The sequence below is a fragment of the Drosophila gunungcola genome (assembly GCF_025200985.1).
Source record: "Drosophila gunungcola strain Sukarami chromosome 3L unlocalized genomic scaffold, Dgunungcola_SK_2 000014F, whole genome shotgun sequence".
In the NCBI taxonomy this organism is placed as follows: domain Eukaryota; kingdom Metazoa; phylum Arthropoda; class Insecta; order Diptera; family Drosophilidae; genus Drosophila; species Drosophila gunungcola.
This window is the reverse complement of record NW_026453182.1, coordinates 1,620,990-1,640,714: the sequence shown is the minus strand read 5'-3', so window position 1 is coordinate 1,640,714 and position 19,725 is coordinate 1,620,990. Positions and strand designations below refer to the sequence as shown.

Here is a 19,725-nt window from a genome sequence, read left to right as displayed (position 1 = left end):
GGCAGCGACGCATGCGCAGCGCGGAGTTTGTTCACCTCGCGGATCGAAGAACAAGATGCATCCGTGTACTAAGTAGTTATAGTTACGCACGGATTGTATTACACGTCGTCTGAATGCTTCGTTGGAACTGCTCCTCCTCGACCCCCCGAATCCGGGTGATTTTTCCAAGCAACTGTTTCAATTTCTCGCTTTCCCTGTATTTATCTTCGGCCGCTTTAATATCACTTCCACTTTCACCAAGCGGCTCCTCTTTGGTTCCCCTGTCGTGTGAATGATTTGTGACACCTTCCTGATGACTTTTGATGCTGCGCCTGCGCGCGGATTCCCCTTAATCTTGGAAGAACATTTAAGCAGACCCCAATCTGCAGAGGCTTTTCATTTCAATGGCCGCTTGTCGTTTTGATAAATTATTGTGGGAACCACACATAAGGCCTCATTACAATATACCGGAGGACTAAAATATGAAGTTTTAATGTACTTTGACCCTAAGTCAGCCAAACAAAATGTTAAAGCTAAAAATCAACAAGAAATGGAAAGAATTTAAAAAATAACCTCTAAACCCTGATTTTTACTCTTGCAGAGTTTATTAGAATTTTATAATATTTTGAAACGCACTGAAGGACCCTGTAAAGCATATATATTCTTGATCAGCATTACTAGCAGAGTCGACCTAGCCATATCCGTTTCTACGCAAACTAGTCCCAGGTATCTGTTTAAAACTTTCCCAAAAGTTGGGTCCCTATTGCGCTTAGTATATAACAATAATTATAACTTCGCTGCTTTTAAATTTGTTTAATATACTTTAAGATAAAGTAATGGTTAGATATTTCAGAAATAGGGTTAAATTTTGTCAAAATTTGGGGGACTGTATTATTTAAAAACAAAACAACGTCGCTGTTTTTAAAGTTTTGTTTTAACATTCGTGAAGATGACGGTTTTAGCTTCATTAAAATCAGACGACAAAAAAAAAAACTTTGATTTGAATATACTGCGGTACATTGTAATAGTTTATTGTTTCAGAATTGCGGTTTCAATTTAATTGAAATCGGACAACGATCGAATAAATTAGCGCAAAAATATTGGAATATCGAAACATGGTTGTTTTAGAGAATATTAAATTTTTGGAATAGCTGCAAGGGAATAGAAACTTTGGCTTGCCGAAGTTGCTTCCTTTCTTGATTAAATCGAATTTAATCAAAATCTATCCCTACTCGAGAAGTAGCCTTTTACTAAATAGACACTTTTAATCAGTGATACAACTTTAAATGTTTTAATGCAGATATCTGTTATTCTGAACCACCATAGCTACCTAAAAGATGTTGTTGGATGCAGCCAATACAAACGTTTTTCAATCTTTCTCTTTTGAAATTCTTATTGAAAAAGGGTATTTCATGTCAAATTCGCCTTACCCTTAAAATGTTGTTGAAATATACATATGCTTATGTCGACTTAATAAAATGCCTTATTAATGGGGCGCCATTAAAATGTGTATTCTGTTCGTTTGAGGAACTATCAGAATTGGTTGTAGACCTCGCTGATCGTTGGCTTGCGTATTGGCTAAAGTGTACTAAATGTAATGAAACCATGTACTAAAATATTCTTCCGACAATTTTACCAAGAAACATTATTAACATTCTAAATTATTACTAGTTTCAGATAAATTGAGGATGTTTGAGCTGCTGAGATAAATTTTTAGTTATTCTGGGGCGCTATATTTTAAAAGTATAGCAAATTTCAGTCTTGAATAATATCCTCTGTGATTGAATGGTTTGTTTATTGGCTAATGTGGATCTATTGTATAGCAACATGCTGCTGGATTCATAAGTTGCAATATTTAATCGCTCCAAAATGTAAATCTTCCCCAGACTGTTACTGTTAACTTGAATAAGATTAAATGAACAATTAATCTTGAAGATTTTTTTTATAGAAACATTATGTAGACTGACATCAAAGTCTTAAACATGGATATTTAAATAAGGAATGGAGAGCATCTGTTTATACAGTAAGTCTATGTAAATATAAATAACACCATTTCATTCCATCGGTTAGTAAAACTGTCTTTATTTGTCGATTTATATATTTTAAGTTCCATACTTTACAGCATCGACTATGTCACAAAATGATAAGTTATAAATACGGTATTAAGAATATTTATATTTAAATACATTTTTATAGCTGCATGGCATTCATTTTGGGAAATATAGCAAATTTTCTAAACAAAAATTAACGATCAGTCTCGCTTGTTGGGCCATATTGTAAATTAAAACGATTTATACAATTTCAAAAGACGATATTACAGAACTAACTGCAAAAAAAATGTGAAATGAATGAATTCCGAATTCTGTAATTTTTGGAACAATCTAAAATACTTTTTGAACTTAACTTTAGGTAAACTAATCACTTAATTATCTATGATTTACATGCTAAAACTACTTAGGTCCAAAACTACCTCAATAATCTTAAGTAAAACGACTCAATGTGAGTCAGGCAAGGAACATTTTGCATCTGCATCGATTTGGCGCAAAAAAAAAATAAACTTGATTATCGTTTTAACATTTCCATAGACATCAGATCAGGCTGGTAATGTCGAATGATGGCACTAGGGGGTTTCGAGGATCCCAGAATCTTTAGAACTTCTCGTCGTCGATGTTGCTCCGGCAATTATTCAAAGCCGTCTGTCGTTTTAGCGTTCCAGTCTCGCAATCGTTATAGGTCTTGGCCAAAACCTTGGGCGTATTATTGTGGTGCATGTTGTTGCGGTTGATCGTGCCATTGCCGTTGCCCAAATTACTGGTCTTGGCCTGCACACGGAAGCTGGACTGCCGCTTTGGTCGCTGATCGTAGTACTGCAAGGAAAAATATTCATTAGACAAGGCCACATGGGAAGAAAAACCACTTGAAAGTAATCTGTGATCTTTAAATTGAATTTCAGAATAATCAAAAATTGAGCTTTAATTTAATCAAATTAGTAAAATGACTATAGCCAATAAGTTCTTAGAGTTTTATTTTTATATATTAAGTTTTCAAAAATAATCGACGAACACTTAAGCTTTAAATAGGAATGTAATAGGACTTTTGACATATTCTTCTTTAATAATAGATTTTCGAAACGATTCAAGGTTTTAATCAAACAGCTTAATTACGATATTTTTGATTGTTTTTAATTTTTTTGCTTTTTTTTACTTACATCTTTGTAGGCAAGCTGGAATACTGATTGGGATATGTGTCGAAACTTGCCGTTGTCGTCGTGGTTTTATTTAAGGCCTCCTCGGCACTTAAAAGGAAGCGCTTCTTGGCAAAATGGTAGGTGGCTAGACAACACGCCACAGTAATCAGCAAGCAAAGGCAAATTACGATGGGCAGGGTGGCGCTTGAGGCAGTCTGAATTTCTGCAAGATAATTACAAATGGATAAGTATTTCCGTTAAAGACAGTGACATTAGACATGTTTGCGATCTACTTGTGAGGGTAATTCGAGCAGCAGAACATGTTGCTATGGCATCTTAAGCGAGTGTCGGCAGAGCGCCGAACACTTTCCTATGCCAACCAGGTGGAAAAGCCATTTGGAATAGCAAACTTACCCTCGCATTCATTGGGCACACAGGCAGTCTTCTCAAACTCGGCTCCATGGCACTCCTTCGAACCGGGCTGTTCCACCAGGCAACGGCGATGCCGCAGGCGTATGCCATCGCTGGAGCAGCTGGACCACTCGCTCCAAGCACTCCAGCCCAGGAAATCTTTGGTAAAATTAGACAGGAGTTTAGTATTTAATGTGGGAGATGGAAACCAGGGGATGACCCACCTTCGCAAGGCACCATTTCGCACTTCTGCTCGTCGAGGGCGCGACCTTGGCACAACCGTTCGTGGCCTGCAAGGCAGCGGCGAGTCCTTCGGCGCAATCCCAATCCGCAGGTGACCGAACAGGCGGACCACTCCGACCAGCAGCCCCACTCTCCGTGTTCCACCTCGTTGTCCAGGCTGTTGCTTGCCAGCTGTTGGTCCTCCGCCGGACAGGCTTGCAGATTGCATACCCTGCTCTGGGTTCCACGTCCACGTTGTCGCTGCTGGGTTCCACCGCCGCAACTGACGCTGCATGGTGACCAGTCTGCCGCATCCGCATCCGCGGAGTCGTGGTCACCCTGCCGCTGGCAGCTTCCATCCGCATGACAATTGCGCGACTCCTCCTTGGCGAGGCCAACTCTTACGGAACTGGCATCCGGACTGGTGGCTCGGCACGCGTACCGGAAGCGCCTCTCCGTGTGCGGTTCACTGGAGTTCCCGCTGCCCGGCACCGTCAACCATGGCGTCCAGGCGCTGAGTTTGCGCACCTCCTGGCAGCTCTGCATGTTGCACTCCTCGTAGTCCAAGCGACAGCCCGGACACTCTGTTCCGCCATTGAGTGGAGCCGGATCATTGCACTCCCGCCGCCGCATCCGGAACCCACCGCCGCACTGGGCACTGCACTCGCTCCACTCGCCCCACGGTCCCCATCCGCCGTCCACGGACTGCGGCTTGGCCACCGGACAAGGTGGCAAGTGGCGGCAGTACATCTCCGACTGCTCCGATCCCACACAGGTGCGTCCGCCGTATGCCGGCCGGGGATTTCCGCAGGTGCGTCGCCGGATCTTCACAGCAATGCCGCACGTCTGGGAGCAGGGCGACCAGGCCGACCAATCCGTCCAGCCGCCATGTTGGGTACAATTCGTCACCTGGGTGCTGTAATAAATATAACAGTTTAGTAATGGTTTCAAGTTTTCAAGGAAAAGCCTCCCTAAAAGTTACAAAAGCTATAAAATTTTTTGTAATTTGAATTAATTTGAAATAAGTATAAGTATCGACAAAATTAAAAAAAAAATAAAAGTTAAATTAATAATATAACAGTTTAGTAGTTGTATAACAAAGTAATCAAGTGTCACCAAAGCAGTTTTTTTCTTGAAAATAAGCTTTTAAAGTATCGACAAAATTAAAAAAAAAATAAAAGTTAAATTAATAATATAACAGTTTAGTTGTTGTATAACAAAGTAATTAAGTGTCACCAAAGCAGTTTTTTTCTTGAAAATAAGCTTTTAAAGTAGGGCTTAGATTTAAAATACTACGATTTCTTATAACATATATATTTATTAATTATTATTTTAATTGAACATATGATATTCACTTATAAAGTAAATTTTTTTGTATGGGGACATGGGGACAACATGAGGTTAACCACTCCATTGAACTTAACATATTATTTGACATATTGACTAAAATGAATCAACATACCTAATGCCCTCGCAACTGGAGCCTCCATGTTGCGGCTGAGGATTGTTGCAGCTGCGTTGCCGGCACTGGCAGTTGCTATCCGGCTGCTCGTGCTGCTGGCAAACGGCCCAGGAACTCCAGGTGGACCAGCCGCCGTCGATGGGGCATTCAGCACCGGGCAGGTGATCTGAGGTGCCTGGTGCCAGTGCTGCCACACGGAGGAGTCCTGTGGCTGGGGCATGCAGCGCTCCACCAGCTCGTTCCAGCCGCAATAGGGATCCATGGAGTTGAGGCAGCTGGACTGGGACACATGGCGACTACAGTGCTGGGCGGGGATGCGGGTGAGGGCCAGGTCGGTGCCCAGATATAGCGAATCGGTGACCTTTAGGTAGGCCATGTTGAGCAGGGCACTGGTTCCAGTGTCATCCGCCTGCCAGAGCTCCTACCAAGCAGGTCTGCGGTCCTTCGCGGCCGTACTTCACCGACAATTTCTTGATGTGATTACCACTGCTGGCCACGAATAGCACATGAACCTGTTCCGTCTTCGTGTTGATGATGTCCAGAGCCAAGCGGCCGAACTGCTCCAGCTTGGAGTGGTACAGCGGCTGGGCTCCAATGGGCTGCACTGCCTCATCCATCAGCTGGTAGCGGGAGCTCTCCAGCCAGTGGCCAACACTAGTTGTTGAGCCGCACTGGAACTGACTTCGCTGCCTCGTGTTCACCGTCTGCCAAGGCGCATCTGCGTGCTCCTGGTGCTTGAAGGGTCCGTCGAAGGCCTCGTTTATGGAGCTCAGGTTGTACGCACAGACGGCCGACCCGTAAATACTCGATCTGCGAAAGAACATTTTCGTTAGTTGTATTTAATTAATTAAAAATTATTTTCGAATCCGTTTTAGATTTATAAATTACAAAATTTATCAACATTTTCTAAGCTTAAAGAATCTGGAATTTTCATAACCTTTAAAGAGACCACCAAAAAACTAAAAGACCTATTAAAATTACCTCTATTTTAGAAAGTGTACAAATTAAGTAAAATGTGTAATTTTGATAGTTGTTAGGACATTTGGTTTGTTTGTGTTCTCTAAGTCAAGATGGTAAAATTGCTATTTAACGATATGAATTTTGGCCAAAAGGCTAAAGTCTGACGAAAACTTATAAATATCTAAAAGATCTCTCCGCACTTTTTCTAAAAAGAATGTTAATTTTTTATCAGCTTGAAATTTAAGATGTGCTTTAAATTTAGCAAAAAAAATATGCTTCATATTGAAGACTCGCAATTAAATTAAAAAATTCATAAAATTTATTTTGTATATTATTTTTGGCATTTTAAATTAAAAATTAGTTTTCTGTGATATATGTCTGCATAAATTATGTAAATAAAAAATTGCAAAACATACCCCGAAGTTCTGAAGGTGGCGTAGAGAATGGACTCGGATTCGGCGTAGGTCATGCCCTGGATCTCATCAAAGTAGTAAGGATATTCCCCAGGCAGCGAGCAGTTGAGGCGAGCCTTGAGAAACGATGTCCAGTTGTCCTTCAGCAGCTGACCACCGCCGCCACCATCGTTTTTGCAGACCCGAGCAATTCTCGAGTAGATCACCTAAAATTGTATCCAAAATGTGTTGGTTTGGTTATGGAGTCATAGGAATTGAATGGTTTTCACTCACCTTGCCACAACTCATGTGTTCGGCGGCCGATTCGCGCAACAGAAAATAGACGAAGTTGCCAGCCTCGAAGCTTCCCACGAATTGGGCTCCACTTAACCAGTTGTTATTGTACTGCTTGGTGCGGAGGAAACGCTGAAAATTCGATAATAGAACCATTATATCTAAGTGTGGGCAGGGGTGTGGTTATGCTTGGCCAGCAAATAAAGCTTATAAAGTTTTTTCTTCTTATTTTTTTTATCTTGGAACCACTACCAACGACGAAAGAAATGTGAATAACAAAAATTACTCATACGCAACGTGTACTATTAGTAAGCTCACTAACTTCGATTTGATTGCGATTTTTATATTCATTCGAAGACAAAAATAAACTTAAATTACTTAAATGCCTTTTTTATTAATCATGAAATTTAATATAAAATATTTACTCATTTCCAATGTGTGCATTGAAAATTATATGAGCCTCTGCTCTACCTAATTACGCATTCGCAGTGTGGTCTGAGATAATATGAGTTATACCAATAACTGTGGCTTAAGGCGGGCGGGGTACTCACCTCATTGGACTGCACTCCTGTGCGCAGGATGGCCACATCGCTGCCCGAGAAGTCGGTGGCGATGCCCACGAACAGTTGGCCATTCGCCTGCAACAGACTGGTGCTGTTCGCCTGCGGATGGAATGGACACTTGACCACGCCGCTGTCCACACCCGTGACGTTGAGGTTCTCCATCTGCAACAAAGGGGCGGGGGTAAATGTAATGGCGCGTCAGAGTGGCGACTCCAATGACTTGGAACTGCTTGGAACAGCTTGAACAGCTTAGGACGACTTGGACGACCACTCACCTGGCGCCACGAGCAGCTCGGCTGGAAGGCGTTCGTCCCACACGCGTACAGCTGGTTCTCACCGTAGCTGTGGAGCACGCGCACGTAGTTGCGACACCATCGCTCCAACTGGCCTTTTGCCTGGCACATGGCAATCTCCGACGGCGTTGCCCCCCAACTGGACCGCTCCAGCGGCTCCAGATCGAAAGACATGCGGTACAGGGTGTCCCTGCAAAGGAACCAATCAAAAATTGCACATATTTAATGACACAGCAAGAAATAAGCAGCATAATATAGTTAAAAAGTTCTTAAAGGGATCAACAGTGTTTAATTCTGCAACTGCAACTCTACAATTTGAATATTTTTGATTCAAAAACAATTGTTGTAAAATTTTATGATTCTTAGCAAACAATATATAAAATTGCATTTTAAAGAAATTTTGATTTCAATCAATCAATTACATCTTAAGATTTTGCGATTTAAACAGGAATGCATCCTATTTAAGTTCCTTTTTCTTCTCAGTGTAAGACTGTCGAAAGGCGGCCGATTGACCAGCAATAACAGTTAGAGAGGCGGCCCACAATTGTTTACAAATAAGGCTGACTCCGGCTCCAGCTTCAGTTACGGCCCCCTCGATCCCCCTTTTGGCCATCAGCTGTCATAATTTTGAACTGGTTGGCCGCCAGTGCATTGAACTGCAAGGCAAACAGGTAACGAAACATGGCCCCGGTACAGTGGTCGCCAGTTGCAGTTGGCCATTGGGAAAAGCTCGGAAAAGTTCAGAAAATCTACAAATTGTGGGCGATCTTGAAGGCTGAGATATCAACACAGACACAGACACAGACCGGTGTTAAGCATCGATAAGATTGACATGGGTAAATTAAGTCTAACCATTGATTTGGAGCAAGGGAAACTATATTTTAAGAGTCCATGCTACAAGTTGCATAGTAAAATTTTCATGGTACAATTAAAAAAAATTGTTTGCTTATATATTTATAAATCCTCAACTATTTAAGACTTTTAAGATTTTAGAACTTTGAAATTTTGCTCTGTCTATTTTACACTTTGTAGTACTACTGTACCTCCAGCTGTAATTCCAACACAACCACTGTGCTACGCGCATTTGGCAAAACGAACACGAAGATCCAATAGATCAAGTGCATTCGAATGCGCGAGAAGCAATTGCTAAATGGTTACATCTCGAGTTGGACAGCGGCATTTTTCCAGCTAAGAGGTGGCGACGGCGATGGAGATCTGGCCGGAGCATTGGTATTGGGATTGGGATTGGAATGGAGAACGCCGCCGTGCTTGGGCTTGAGAAGGAATGCCGCCGACCAGACGTCGCCAAAGAGGCGAGCGAAAAAAAAGAGATCACTGCCCACAGTCCGACCATCTAATGGTCACTTGTGGCTGTTTAGCGGCCTTAGGATATAAATTGAATGCGGAGCTGGACAAAGCCATAATACACTTGGATAAAAAAAGTAAAATTTCTGTATTGTATGGCCATCTAAATTACTGCAAAACAGAGTGTCACAGAAATCTCTTTTAAATCTATATTTTAAAACTTTAAAGAAACAAAAGTTGTATTATCATTAATATGTATTTAAGCCAAAAGTGAAGCTTGAAGTGAGCTAAAATCTTATTATTCTGTCAAAAATAACAGTATAGTCATATCAATTTCATCAAAAATCATTACTATCTGTTTTTAGAACAGTTTTCCTAAAGATAGGTCTTAAACTCAAAAAATATATGGCATTCCGAAACTTAAAAGTAGGTTAAGTGTTTTGTGGCTAACAAAAGTCTAAATCTATACTGACTTCTAAGGCACCTAGGGTAAATAAACTATTTTTCGATATATTATTACTTCTTTGAAACTATGCACGCATTTTGCTCTGTGCAGATGCTGGATCGTCAGCCAGCTCGCCCAATATCAATCATTTAGATTGCAGCTGGCGCAAGGCGCGTGGCACTTCGGCCCCCGTCCAGTTGCAACTCAGGTAAACTATATGTGTCGCTCAGGTGGTAACCAGAGCTCCACGCGATGCCTGTGCGTCCTAAGCGGTACGTGATGAGGTAATAAACACGCCATCATTTGCAAAAACGCAGCTCAGCCACCGGCAAACATCGTCGCCCTTTGCAAACATTCGAAGTGGGGACCCCAAACGCAGCTGTCACACTAGCAAAGTGCAAAGGTATTGGCAGATGTAAATTTCGTACGGCTTCCACGGCTGTTTCACGCTTAAATTGCTGACTTTAATTAAGTGGTAATTAATTGCTCTGTCAAGATACCACAAATTAAATGTGAGACTTAATGGAAATATTTTTAAACCGTTTCATAACTGTCCATTATTTTTACCAAACATAATTTGTGTATTTTAGGACATTTATGTTTATGGCAAAAATTGTTAGGCCTTGAAATAATCTCATACACTTTTTAATTGCCAACATTCTCTGTATATTGAACCTTTGTTCTTTGCTTGTTTTATACTTCACGGGTTCAAAGTATTAACAAGTTTTCTAAGAAGTGAGCTTTATTGACTTTCGTTGGCTGAAACGTGTCAATATAGAAACACTCGTTCAAGTTTATAGTCCTATATAAGTCCGCAAGTGCACTTTTAAAGTCTTAGCTTTTATCACTTAATGGGTGGAGCCCAAGTGTTAGAGGAGTGTTTGTTTTATAATCTACCAGTGAGTCGTTACCGGAAATCGAATAACCTTTTCAAGCCCCCAGACACTAATTCATTCGAATATCCATGTGAAAATGACACGACAAAAGCCGGGAAATGTGAGTGCAAAAATGCAAATAGAAAAAAGCGTTTATTACTTGCATGTCGTGTGTAAATCTCGCCTAGACTATACGGCTGCGAAAATTAATTACTGCTGATTGTGCTCGTCACAGTGTACAGTTCTTGGTAAGTTAAGTACCTCGACAAGTGCGGCCTCAAAGGCGTGATTACCTTTGCGATGTCTGCTTATAAGTGCAAAACGCTAGGCACAATTTTAGCAAAACATAATGCACTGTTTCAAAAAATAGTCCATTAATCATAACACACATCACCGACATTATGCACAGCGATAGGCATTTAAAGCTACATTTAATACTACCCTGACAAATTAAAATTTTGTTTTAAACTTCTAATAACACTATACAAATATTATAAAGTTGAAATCCCTAATCCCTAATGAACAAAAATGTAATATTAAATACAAAGATAAATAACAAAATGTTATGTTATTGTTGTCATAAAAAATAAAATTTGTATTTTGAATACTTTGTTATTGCTAGAAAAATGTGTATGATTTAGGTCAAAATTGATTCACTAAACAAAAGTATTAGTTGCTTTTATCATTAATTTAATGTATGGACGTTACGGAATATTACAAGCTAAGTAAACAATATTAAGGAATTTTAAAAAGGCATAACAAATTCCGAAACTTACTGTTAATTCTAGCAAGATTCCTTAGTGCACTGGAAATTAATACATAGACTGCAATTTTAATTTGTGAAAAAACATAATTTTTAATATTTCTATTTTATATTACTTTATTTTATTTAACTATATAAATATAAAAAAATACACCCATTAATTATTTTTAAATCGATTTAAGGAACCATCTACAATTGTTTTCTGTGCAGCTGGCAAGTTCAATGTGTTTTTTTTTAGCAAAGCCAACGAACACCACCCATCGAGCGATAAGCAACGGCCTTGTCAATTAGCATTGGCTTTCGAATACCTCCCCGCACCCCTTTATTGGAGTCATCATCAGCCGCCTCACCTGATTTTATCTTTCGTTTCACCTGGCAGCAGCGAAAATTCCGCTTAGGTGTGAAAAAAGGCCGCTACACATGTATCGCTTTTCTTTCCCCGCTTTTTTTTTTTGTATTTTGACTTGGTTCTACTCGTATCTTGTTTACTGTTTTGGTTTGTTTTGTTAGTTGTTTAATTTGTATTTGTCATTATTCTTTGCCATTCGCTATCTTTGCGGAGCGCGTGCGTGCAAATATGCCGGCGGTGGTACATGGAAATACCTGGATATTTGCTCGCTCGATCACCGCCTGCAGGTATCAGTATCTTTCTCTAAGCTTCGCGTAGTCTCTAATAAATTATCGCAAGTTTTTTTGAAACCGGCCTAAGCAGAACGTAATGAGCCTTTAGTTCTTAGCAATCAATAATTCTTGGAAAATTAATTAGGTGCCAAAATATTTTTAAGAATCTTAAAAACTCGGTTGCATTTTATTTTAAAAGTAATCTTAATCAAATGGAGAAAATACATTTAAGCATAAGTTGATAAAAAATGTTTGTATCGTTCTCTAAGCTTCCTGTAGTCTCTTACAAATTATCGAAAGTTTAAGACAGCTTTTCCTAAACCAAAAATTTAAAAAAAAGATCAGGCGACTACATGGATTAAAAATGAATTTGTAGTACTAACACATAATATGAAATAAATATATTAGTTTTAAAGTAGTTCTGATAGTTAAATGGAAGAAATAAATTCAAGAATAAATTTTGTTGGTGCCAAAGTTTTTAGACCTAGCTAGACCTTACTTATGCAGTCAACACGTACAAGACAAAACCTATAAAAATCGGGTAAACCGAAACGCTTTTAAATTCGCCATGACCCATTTACATCACCGGCCTATTCACATAACAGACTTAAATAATGATCTACATGGGTATCCGAGAGTGTGTGCACCATTGAGCATTCGCATTTCGCATATTTCGCACACCTTGCGCCGCCGTCGACTTTTATTTGAACGACAACCGCGACAAGATAACAAAAAGGCCTCTTTGTAAGCTCAGTGGAGCAAGTGGAGTTGGGGCTTGAGATACGGATATTGGTATGTATGTATATGCTGGGACTGGGGCTATTAAAAATGCGGCGACGCCGCCCGTCGCCTATTGCCATGGCAGTTACCTGGGAGTCGCTATATTTATAAGTTGCTCAAGTGGTCGCCGGTGCGCCAGGTGCGTGGGCGTTCTGTCTGCCGCTCCGCCGGCAAATCTCGCTGACCGGGCTTAAATGGGTTACTTGTAATTAAAATTGCCGTAGCACTGGCCGTCGCTAATCTCTGCTAAAACTGCAGCAGTCACAGACGAACCTCCAAAAGGCTTTATCGAACATTTTTCATAACTAAAATTTACATCAATATTTTACTAATATATTTAAAAAAAATAAAACTAAAACAATTTGTATTTACATTTAAAATGTAAGTGTCTTGTTCAGTGATCTTCTTTGTTGGTAAAATGAAAATCGTAACCAAGAACAGGAATATATAAGAATATACTTTAAAAGTAAATTTAAATATGCTTTATATTTGATTTGAAAACCCCCGGTAAGATTTTCGCTACTGAGGTTCGACTGTATCTCTTTTCTGAGCTCTGCCTACGCTACCGCATTCCTAGCTCACAATCTCAATCCGCGGTCGAATAGCTGTATGTCAGTCTGAAGCCGCTCAAGAGGTTTTTAATAGAAATATGCAAAATGCTTGCCAACAGTTCGCAAAACGCCCTCCTGCCCCCCATCGGTACGCCCCTGCTTTTTAAATGGGGCTGGTGCAACACGGTTTGATTAATTTTGATTTCAATTTCGGCATCCGTGTGCTCCAGTAGCCGTCGAGCTGACGTCGACTGTCACAGGTGCATTTTTGTATCTTGTAGTTCAGAGATTGAGTTACAAGTAATTTAAGCATTTTGGGTGGTTCCCAAACAACAAACATTGTGATTTATTATAGCTTTATTTATAAAAAAAAAAGTGGCAAAAGCATAAAAAGAGCCAATAGCCAGATAATATAAAGCATAAGCATAGCTTTTACTTTTATTCTTAAGGAAGTTGTTTGTCGTTTGCTAAGGTTTATTGTCTTTTGTACAGTCCATTCAGTACTAAACATTCCCTTTGAAGTCATAAGCCTGCCCATGAATACCTCCTGACTTCGCTCACTAGGCGAAATTCGAGTGGAAAAACAATATTATGCTTAATGCACAACACATGAAAATAATTTCCTTGTTTATATTACTTTTTGTTTGGCCATATGTATAAACATTTCAAATGCTTCCCAGCAGGTCATTTGCATTGCTCCATTTGCGACAAGGCACAACACAATGAGCAATAAATAATACATATAAATATGTACTGGTAGTGCAGGAACTCACAAAAAGGTTGCTGCTCGAAGGCGAGCTAACGAAAGCGAAAACAAAACGCAATATTATTTTAATGCAGTCTATATCAAATTTCGGCCAGTTGCATGGGACTCCGATCCCAAATGCACTGCGACAAACACGTCGATGTGCATTCATGCTGGCATTATAATATATTTTGTAGTTTTTCTTCCCTTACTGATTAGTTTTTATCTATGGTATAAATAAAAGTTAAAAAGAAATATGTTAAAAAAATATTATAAAATAAATTATATGTAAGCAGCCTTTATTCCTAAATAATATCGTTTGAATATTATTTTACTTATTCAAAACTATGTATTTATTTAAAAATATATAGCTACACTACTGCTGAAAAATGGCTATTGAACTCAAATTTATATGTAGCATATAAAATGTAGTATAAGAGAATGATATTAAGCACAAGCCATACAAAATCCATGACTTTATATTTAAATATTTGTATTAATGACATATATTAAAATATGGATACTGATACTTGGATTTCCTACGTTAATTATTTCAAGTTATTCCTTTATTACATTTGGAAATTGGTTTCAATAATTTACAAAATTAAATCAAGTTTTATGGCTTTGCAGTTTTTCTAAGTGAATAACTTCCAACTTAATAAAAGTGTTGGACCATTATGTTTATGATATTTTCTCAGTGCGCCCTAGCCCCTCTCCAGCCTTCCGTTCATGACAGAAAATTACGCGATGGTTACCAACCAACCAAGTTGCCTCGTCACTCGTCATGGGACACGGGCAAAAGACTCGAGCAGTACCATTCCCATTCCCATTCCCAATCCAGTCCCGATTCCATGCCCATTCCACTCTCGATTGCATTCCCATTTTCCAGAGCCCGTCAACAGGCGGCTGGCAGTAATCCGATCTTGCAGTCGTGTCAAGTGTGCTGCAGTCCAGATACAAGGAGCATGCACTCACCAGCACATCTGCACACGACAGCCCTCTCACAGATACTGTATTACCAACACCAGTACCCCAGCAGTTGCCCATCTTAACCACAGAAATCATAAAGACCATTGTATAACTATGGTTTAGATATGTTCGAGCGGATTGCCACAATTAAAATGCGGTCTGCGATTAGAGATAGTTTACGTTGCGGCCACTCCGAGGGTCATTCGGTGGCTTTCGACTTGCGGGACTTCAAAGTGCCTTCAATGCTTCTTTTTTATTTGGAATAAGCCTTATCGCAACCACTTTAACAAGGATGATGGTTAACGTTAGGTGGTTTACTACAGATTAGAGCTGAAATCGAGTAACCACCTTTAGCATTTTTCCTATCACCTACCACACCGAAGCCAATCACGCAATCTTAACTCTTAAATACAATTTTAAATTTGAGATTGTCTTAGTCTCAAGATGTTTTTTATCAAATGAAAAATTAAACATATAGATTTGGACAATTTTGATTTTCGGGAAGGTTTATGTAACACCTTTAAAACGGATCTAATATTTCTAAGTATTTCTAAGAGTAGTTAGCTCAGAAGTGTGTTCAAACCTTCTTCTGTCTGTGTATATTGAGACTTGCCAAACAGTAAGTTTCTCTATAATCGTTCAAACAAAAAAAGCTGATTGTTAGAAAGCACTGATTAAATTTTGTGACAATCAGCCACATTTTATTACCCATATTTTTAATCAAGCCCCACTAACTTTCACAAAATAAAAATTTACTATCCATCGACCGATTAAAAGTATTAAACACAGTCTTAGGGCAAAAATTGAAAAAAAAAAATCCCCACGGCTGCTGCAATCTAAAAACCCGTCTAGGGCCCCATGATTAGTTGGCTTTATCAACTAAGCCCACACATTATAAAAATAAATTACGTTTTATGTGGTTAATAAAGCCCACTTTCCTATCTGCCCACCTACTTACAGGCAGCACCATAATTCTCTATATGGAGCAACTGGCCTTCGCTGGAATCGGTTTTTATATCGGGCCGCTTTTATCATTGTACCACATTTCAGAAGTTGGTGAATATGAGTGTTAAAATGGTAGGGTAGAGTAGGAGTCGAAGTGAAATTCGTAAGTAATAAAGAATAGAAAGAAACTGAAAAAGTCTGACAAATGATTGACGACAACGGGCATGATAAACGACTTCCCCTGGGCAGCAATGGGTTAAGGGCCCGGCACGTATTGCTGGGTTTATCAACATGACGACGACACTATAGACATCTGCGTCCATGTGTGTATCTTATCGGGTTTTCCACTGGAGAGGTGTCGCATCTATGCGAAGCAGAAACAAATAAACTTCAAGTCCCGCGTTCTCAGCGCGTAAATGAAAAACAAACTACAAGAACCAAGTAACCCGGCTACAGATACAGATACGCGCACTCGTATATTAAATTGCTCAACAAATAAATGGAGTAAACCACTTCTCTCGCGGCCCTGCAATATTATTTGGTTATCTTTTCGTTCCTTTCGTTTTTCCCTCTTTTCTTAATTTTTTATTTTTATTTTTACACTCAATTATCTTTATTTATTCCCTTGCGTACAGCAGGTACTTCAGATAAGTTCTGTGCGAGGGTTTTTTTTCGAGCTTCGCTGATACGTTTAAAATTTTTGTATAGCAGTGCGTGCACTTTCGTTTTCATACGCTTTTGTATATTTTTTTAACTTGCGTAATATGAAAAAAAAAACCAGAAGAAGAACATTATCAGCACCGGTTTTACGTATGTGTTTTTTTTTCGGACCGTTTAATTTTACGTAAGGCCTTTAGCTGATAACCCAAAACCAACAAACGTTCAGTGAAGATTTATTTTCGGGGGTGTTTTCCCTTTCAGTCACTATTGCTATCAATGTTAAAAATAATGACCCACTTATCGGTGCTACTTATTAAAAAGTGACTCTTAAAAACAGTATCTTTGGGACTTTGACGCATAAAAGCAGTCATAATGACTAGGTACATGGATTAACCGTGACTCAATTGGCCGGAAACTAAATCAGTAATAACTATAATACCAAAAGGCTTCCGGTTTTTACCTGGCGCCGACTATCACTTGACTTCTGGCCACGTCGAACAGCATTTCCGAATACCAACTCGTTTCGGGATCGTAGAATCGTTTGGCCGTCGACATTAAATCTGAAAGTAAAAATAATATTATTATATTCAGTCGGTAATTAACAAATAATAAAACAGCTGGGGAAGCGTAACTATTGGATGATTTATTAGAAAACAATAGTCCATTAGCCATGAAATGATGGCTATAATACTAAATGTACCACAGTTTTACGGAGAGAAATTAATTGATCATAAATTTTCCCGATTTTCGATTCCACCTGGTTCATAAGTAAAATATTTATTTTGTAATGTTTAAGTATGACTAAATAGCTCTCACTTTTCATTGGTAAACAAAAAGTTTCCATGGAATATTTAACATAAGGTAAAAAAAATGATAAAAAAAATTAAAATCATTGTCAACAAAACGTTGAGCTGAGCTCGCACTTTAAGGCAGACTTCGAGATACATTCCGTTGCAAAACCAGAAAAAAAGAACAGATATTTAAACAAAATGCAAAACACGAAGCTTTTTCTGATTAAAAGCATACAGATACACTGATGTATAGGGGTGTCATAAAAGCGGCTGGTTGGGGAATTCTTTTTAAACGCGATCATTGTCAACATCCCGGATAAATATACGAAATGGCGGATTGCTGAGCAGATGGGTGGATCTGGTAATGGCACCTGTTGATCGCCCATTGCGCAATCGAGTGCAGACTCTCAGAAGCCACTTAAAACTCTGACAGACATCAACCCAATTTACAGTCTCCCTCAAGTGGCCGACTTGATTGATTGCCTTGCAATTGACACAGTTTCTGGTAATATTTGATAATCCCCACCTCAAGAACCTACCTTGATATGAGATGTATCGCGAATCGTTTTCCAGCAACTCCACATTCGACAGCGTCTTGTAACCACTGCCCGCCGATAACTGTGGGCCTTGTAGGGTTAAGAGTGATAAAAGCAATAGAAGCCACAGTTGGCCTAGCATTTTGGGAAGTTTCAATATTAACATGCTGGAAAGGTAAAAATAAGAAACGTAATGGTTAAAAAAAAGTACAAATTAAAATTTCAATTAGCAGGCATTTTTCACTAATCATTAAATTATAATTTTGATTTGAATTTTCTTAGCATTAAGTCAAACTAAACAGTTTATCTTCATTAATCGATTCAAATAAATCTTTTAATCAATAGAAAAGAGAGTTTAATTTTGCAATAAAATTATTTGTTTTGATCCAAAAGAAAAAAAAAATAGAAAACTTAAACATATCTCAACCAATTGATGTTGATGTGGGTTTGATATTAATATTTTATTTTAGTTGTCATTTATAAAACACTTTTAAAATAAATAAGAAAATAACAAATTTTAACAAATGAAGTATATTTTATTATCCCCATTATTAACTTTAATCTCTGGTGGAGGTATTCTGGTTCTTTTATGTTATTTTTTTTTTTACTGTCGTACATATTTTAACACAACATTTTTATATATCCTATTATTCTTGGTGGCTTGTAATGAAACAACACTTACAAAAATGTAGTTAACTAAATTACGAAATTAATATTTAATCTAAATAAATATGTATAGTGTAGATATTGTAGCTTTAATACCAAAAGTATTTTACAAAAATTAACACAATCCACTCCGTCTACCCTCGAAATATTAATTTTGATTTCGCTTTTAGTATCAGAGTACATTTCTGTTGGAACATTTTGCACTTCCTCAAAAAATATTAAAAAATGTAAACAGTAAAAATGCCGATTAAAAATGAGATTTTTAAAACTTACTTCATTTAGTGTCACGTATCGTGCAAAAAAGTAGATTAAAATTTATTCCATTCAACTTTTGCGGTGAGCAGATGGTAAAAGACTGTTGATAAATTGTATAGTATAGGCATGTGCTTGATAAGCAGGGGCAATTCGAGTAGGGCGCGTGTTTCTTATTCTTCAGATGATCATTTCAGATCACTGATCTTCACTTTTCACAACACTCACAATTTTGGAATTTTCAATTCTTTTTTTGTATTTTCTTAAAGAAATTTTCAGAAGAAAGGCGAAATGGCTTCCCCTCGAGCTGGGTTAAAAACATTGACAAAAGACACAGATAGACACCAACAACAGCACAGTCGACGAATATAGCGAGACGGGTTTTTTGCTTCAGCCTTAATTTCCTACTCTTTTGATTTTTCAGATATATGGTCGACGCGCATGCCCGGCGATCGGCGAAGTTAGCCGCGCAAAGAGTCACAAGAAACTGAACTATGGAGCGCACTGAGATCTCCAGTCAGCCGATATTATATTGCGCGAAGAGAGCGAGATAGGCAGAGCGAACGAAATGAAAACAAAAACGTAAAAACGAAGCCCGAACGCAAAACAAACAACAAACGTTGGAGCAAAGGAAAGAGCGGAGAACAGGCTAAAACGCCGACGCGCACTCGCTGCCCACGTCGCAGCTCAGCCGCAGCGCAGTCGCAGCGCAGCCGACGCAGAAAACCGGCTTCGAACGCGGCCTCGACTTCGGCTCAACTTCGGCTGGGCTTCGACTCTGCACTTGGGAAAAATATTATATTTTTAAAACCAAAAATCTGTTATTTTTATAAGTTTAGGAATACCTTAAGAATTAGGAACGCAATACAAAATATTACAACTAATAATTCATTTTCCTGCAAAGGCAGATCTCTCAGATCAGCCCACCCTTCTTACTTTATGCATATCCTATAAACATTTTTTGTAACTATTTAAGTTCAAGTTATTTACGCAAGCTGTATTAAAGTTAAAAGCGTAGCACACATTTTTTGGCTACAGTCATTTTACTTATCTTGTCA

General features: G+C 38.8%; 1 protein-coding gene across 1 annotated transcript; it reads right to left on the bottom strand.

The window, feature by feature from the left end:
- Positions 1–2,414: 2,414 nt before the first annotated feature.
- LOC128260195 (semaphorin-5B) lies at positions 2,415–19,289 on the bottom strand. The gene is given in 14 exon segments (XM_052992998.1): positions 2,415–2,846; positions 3,184–3,389; positions 3,581–3,736; positions 3,802–4,715; positions 5,262–5,406; positions 5,409–5,682; positions 5,684–6,071; positions 6,638–6,840; positions 6,908–7,039; positions 7,459–7,632; positions 7,746–7,953; positions 16,883–16,982; positions 17,753–17,916; positions 18,689–19,289. Coding segments are annotated over 14 exon segments (3,288 nt in total). The 5' UTR covers positions 18,694–19,289; the 3' UTR covers positions 2,415–2,627.
- Positions 19,290–19,725: the final 436 nt, after the last annotated feature.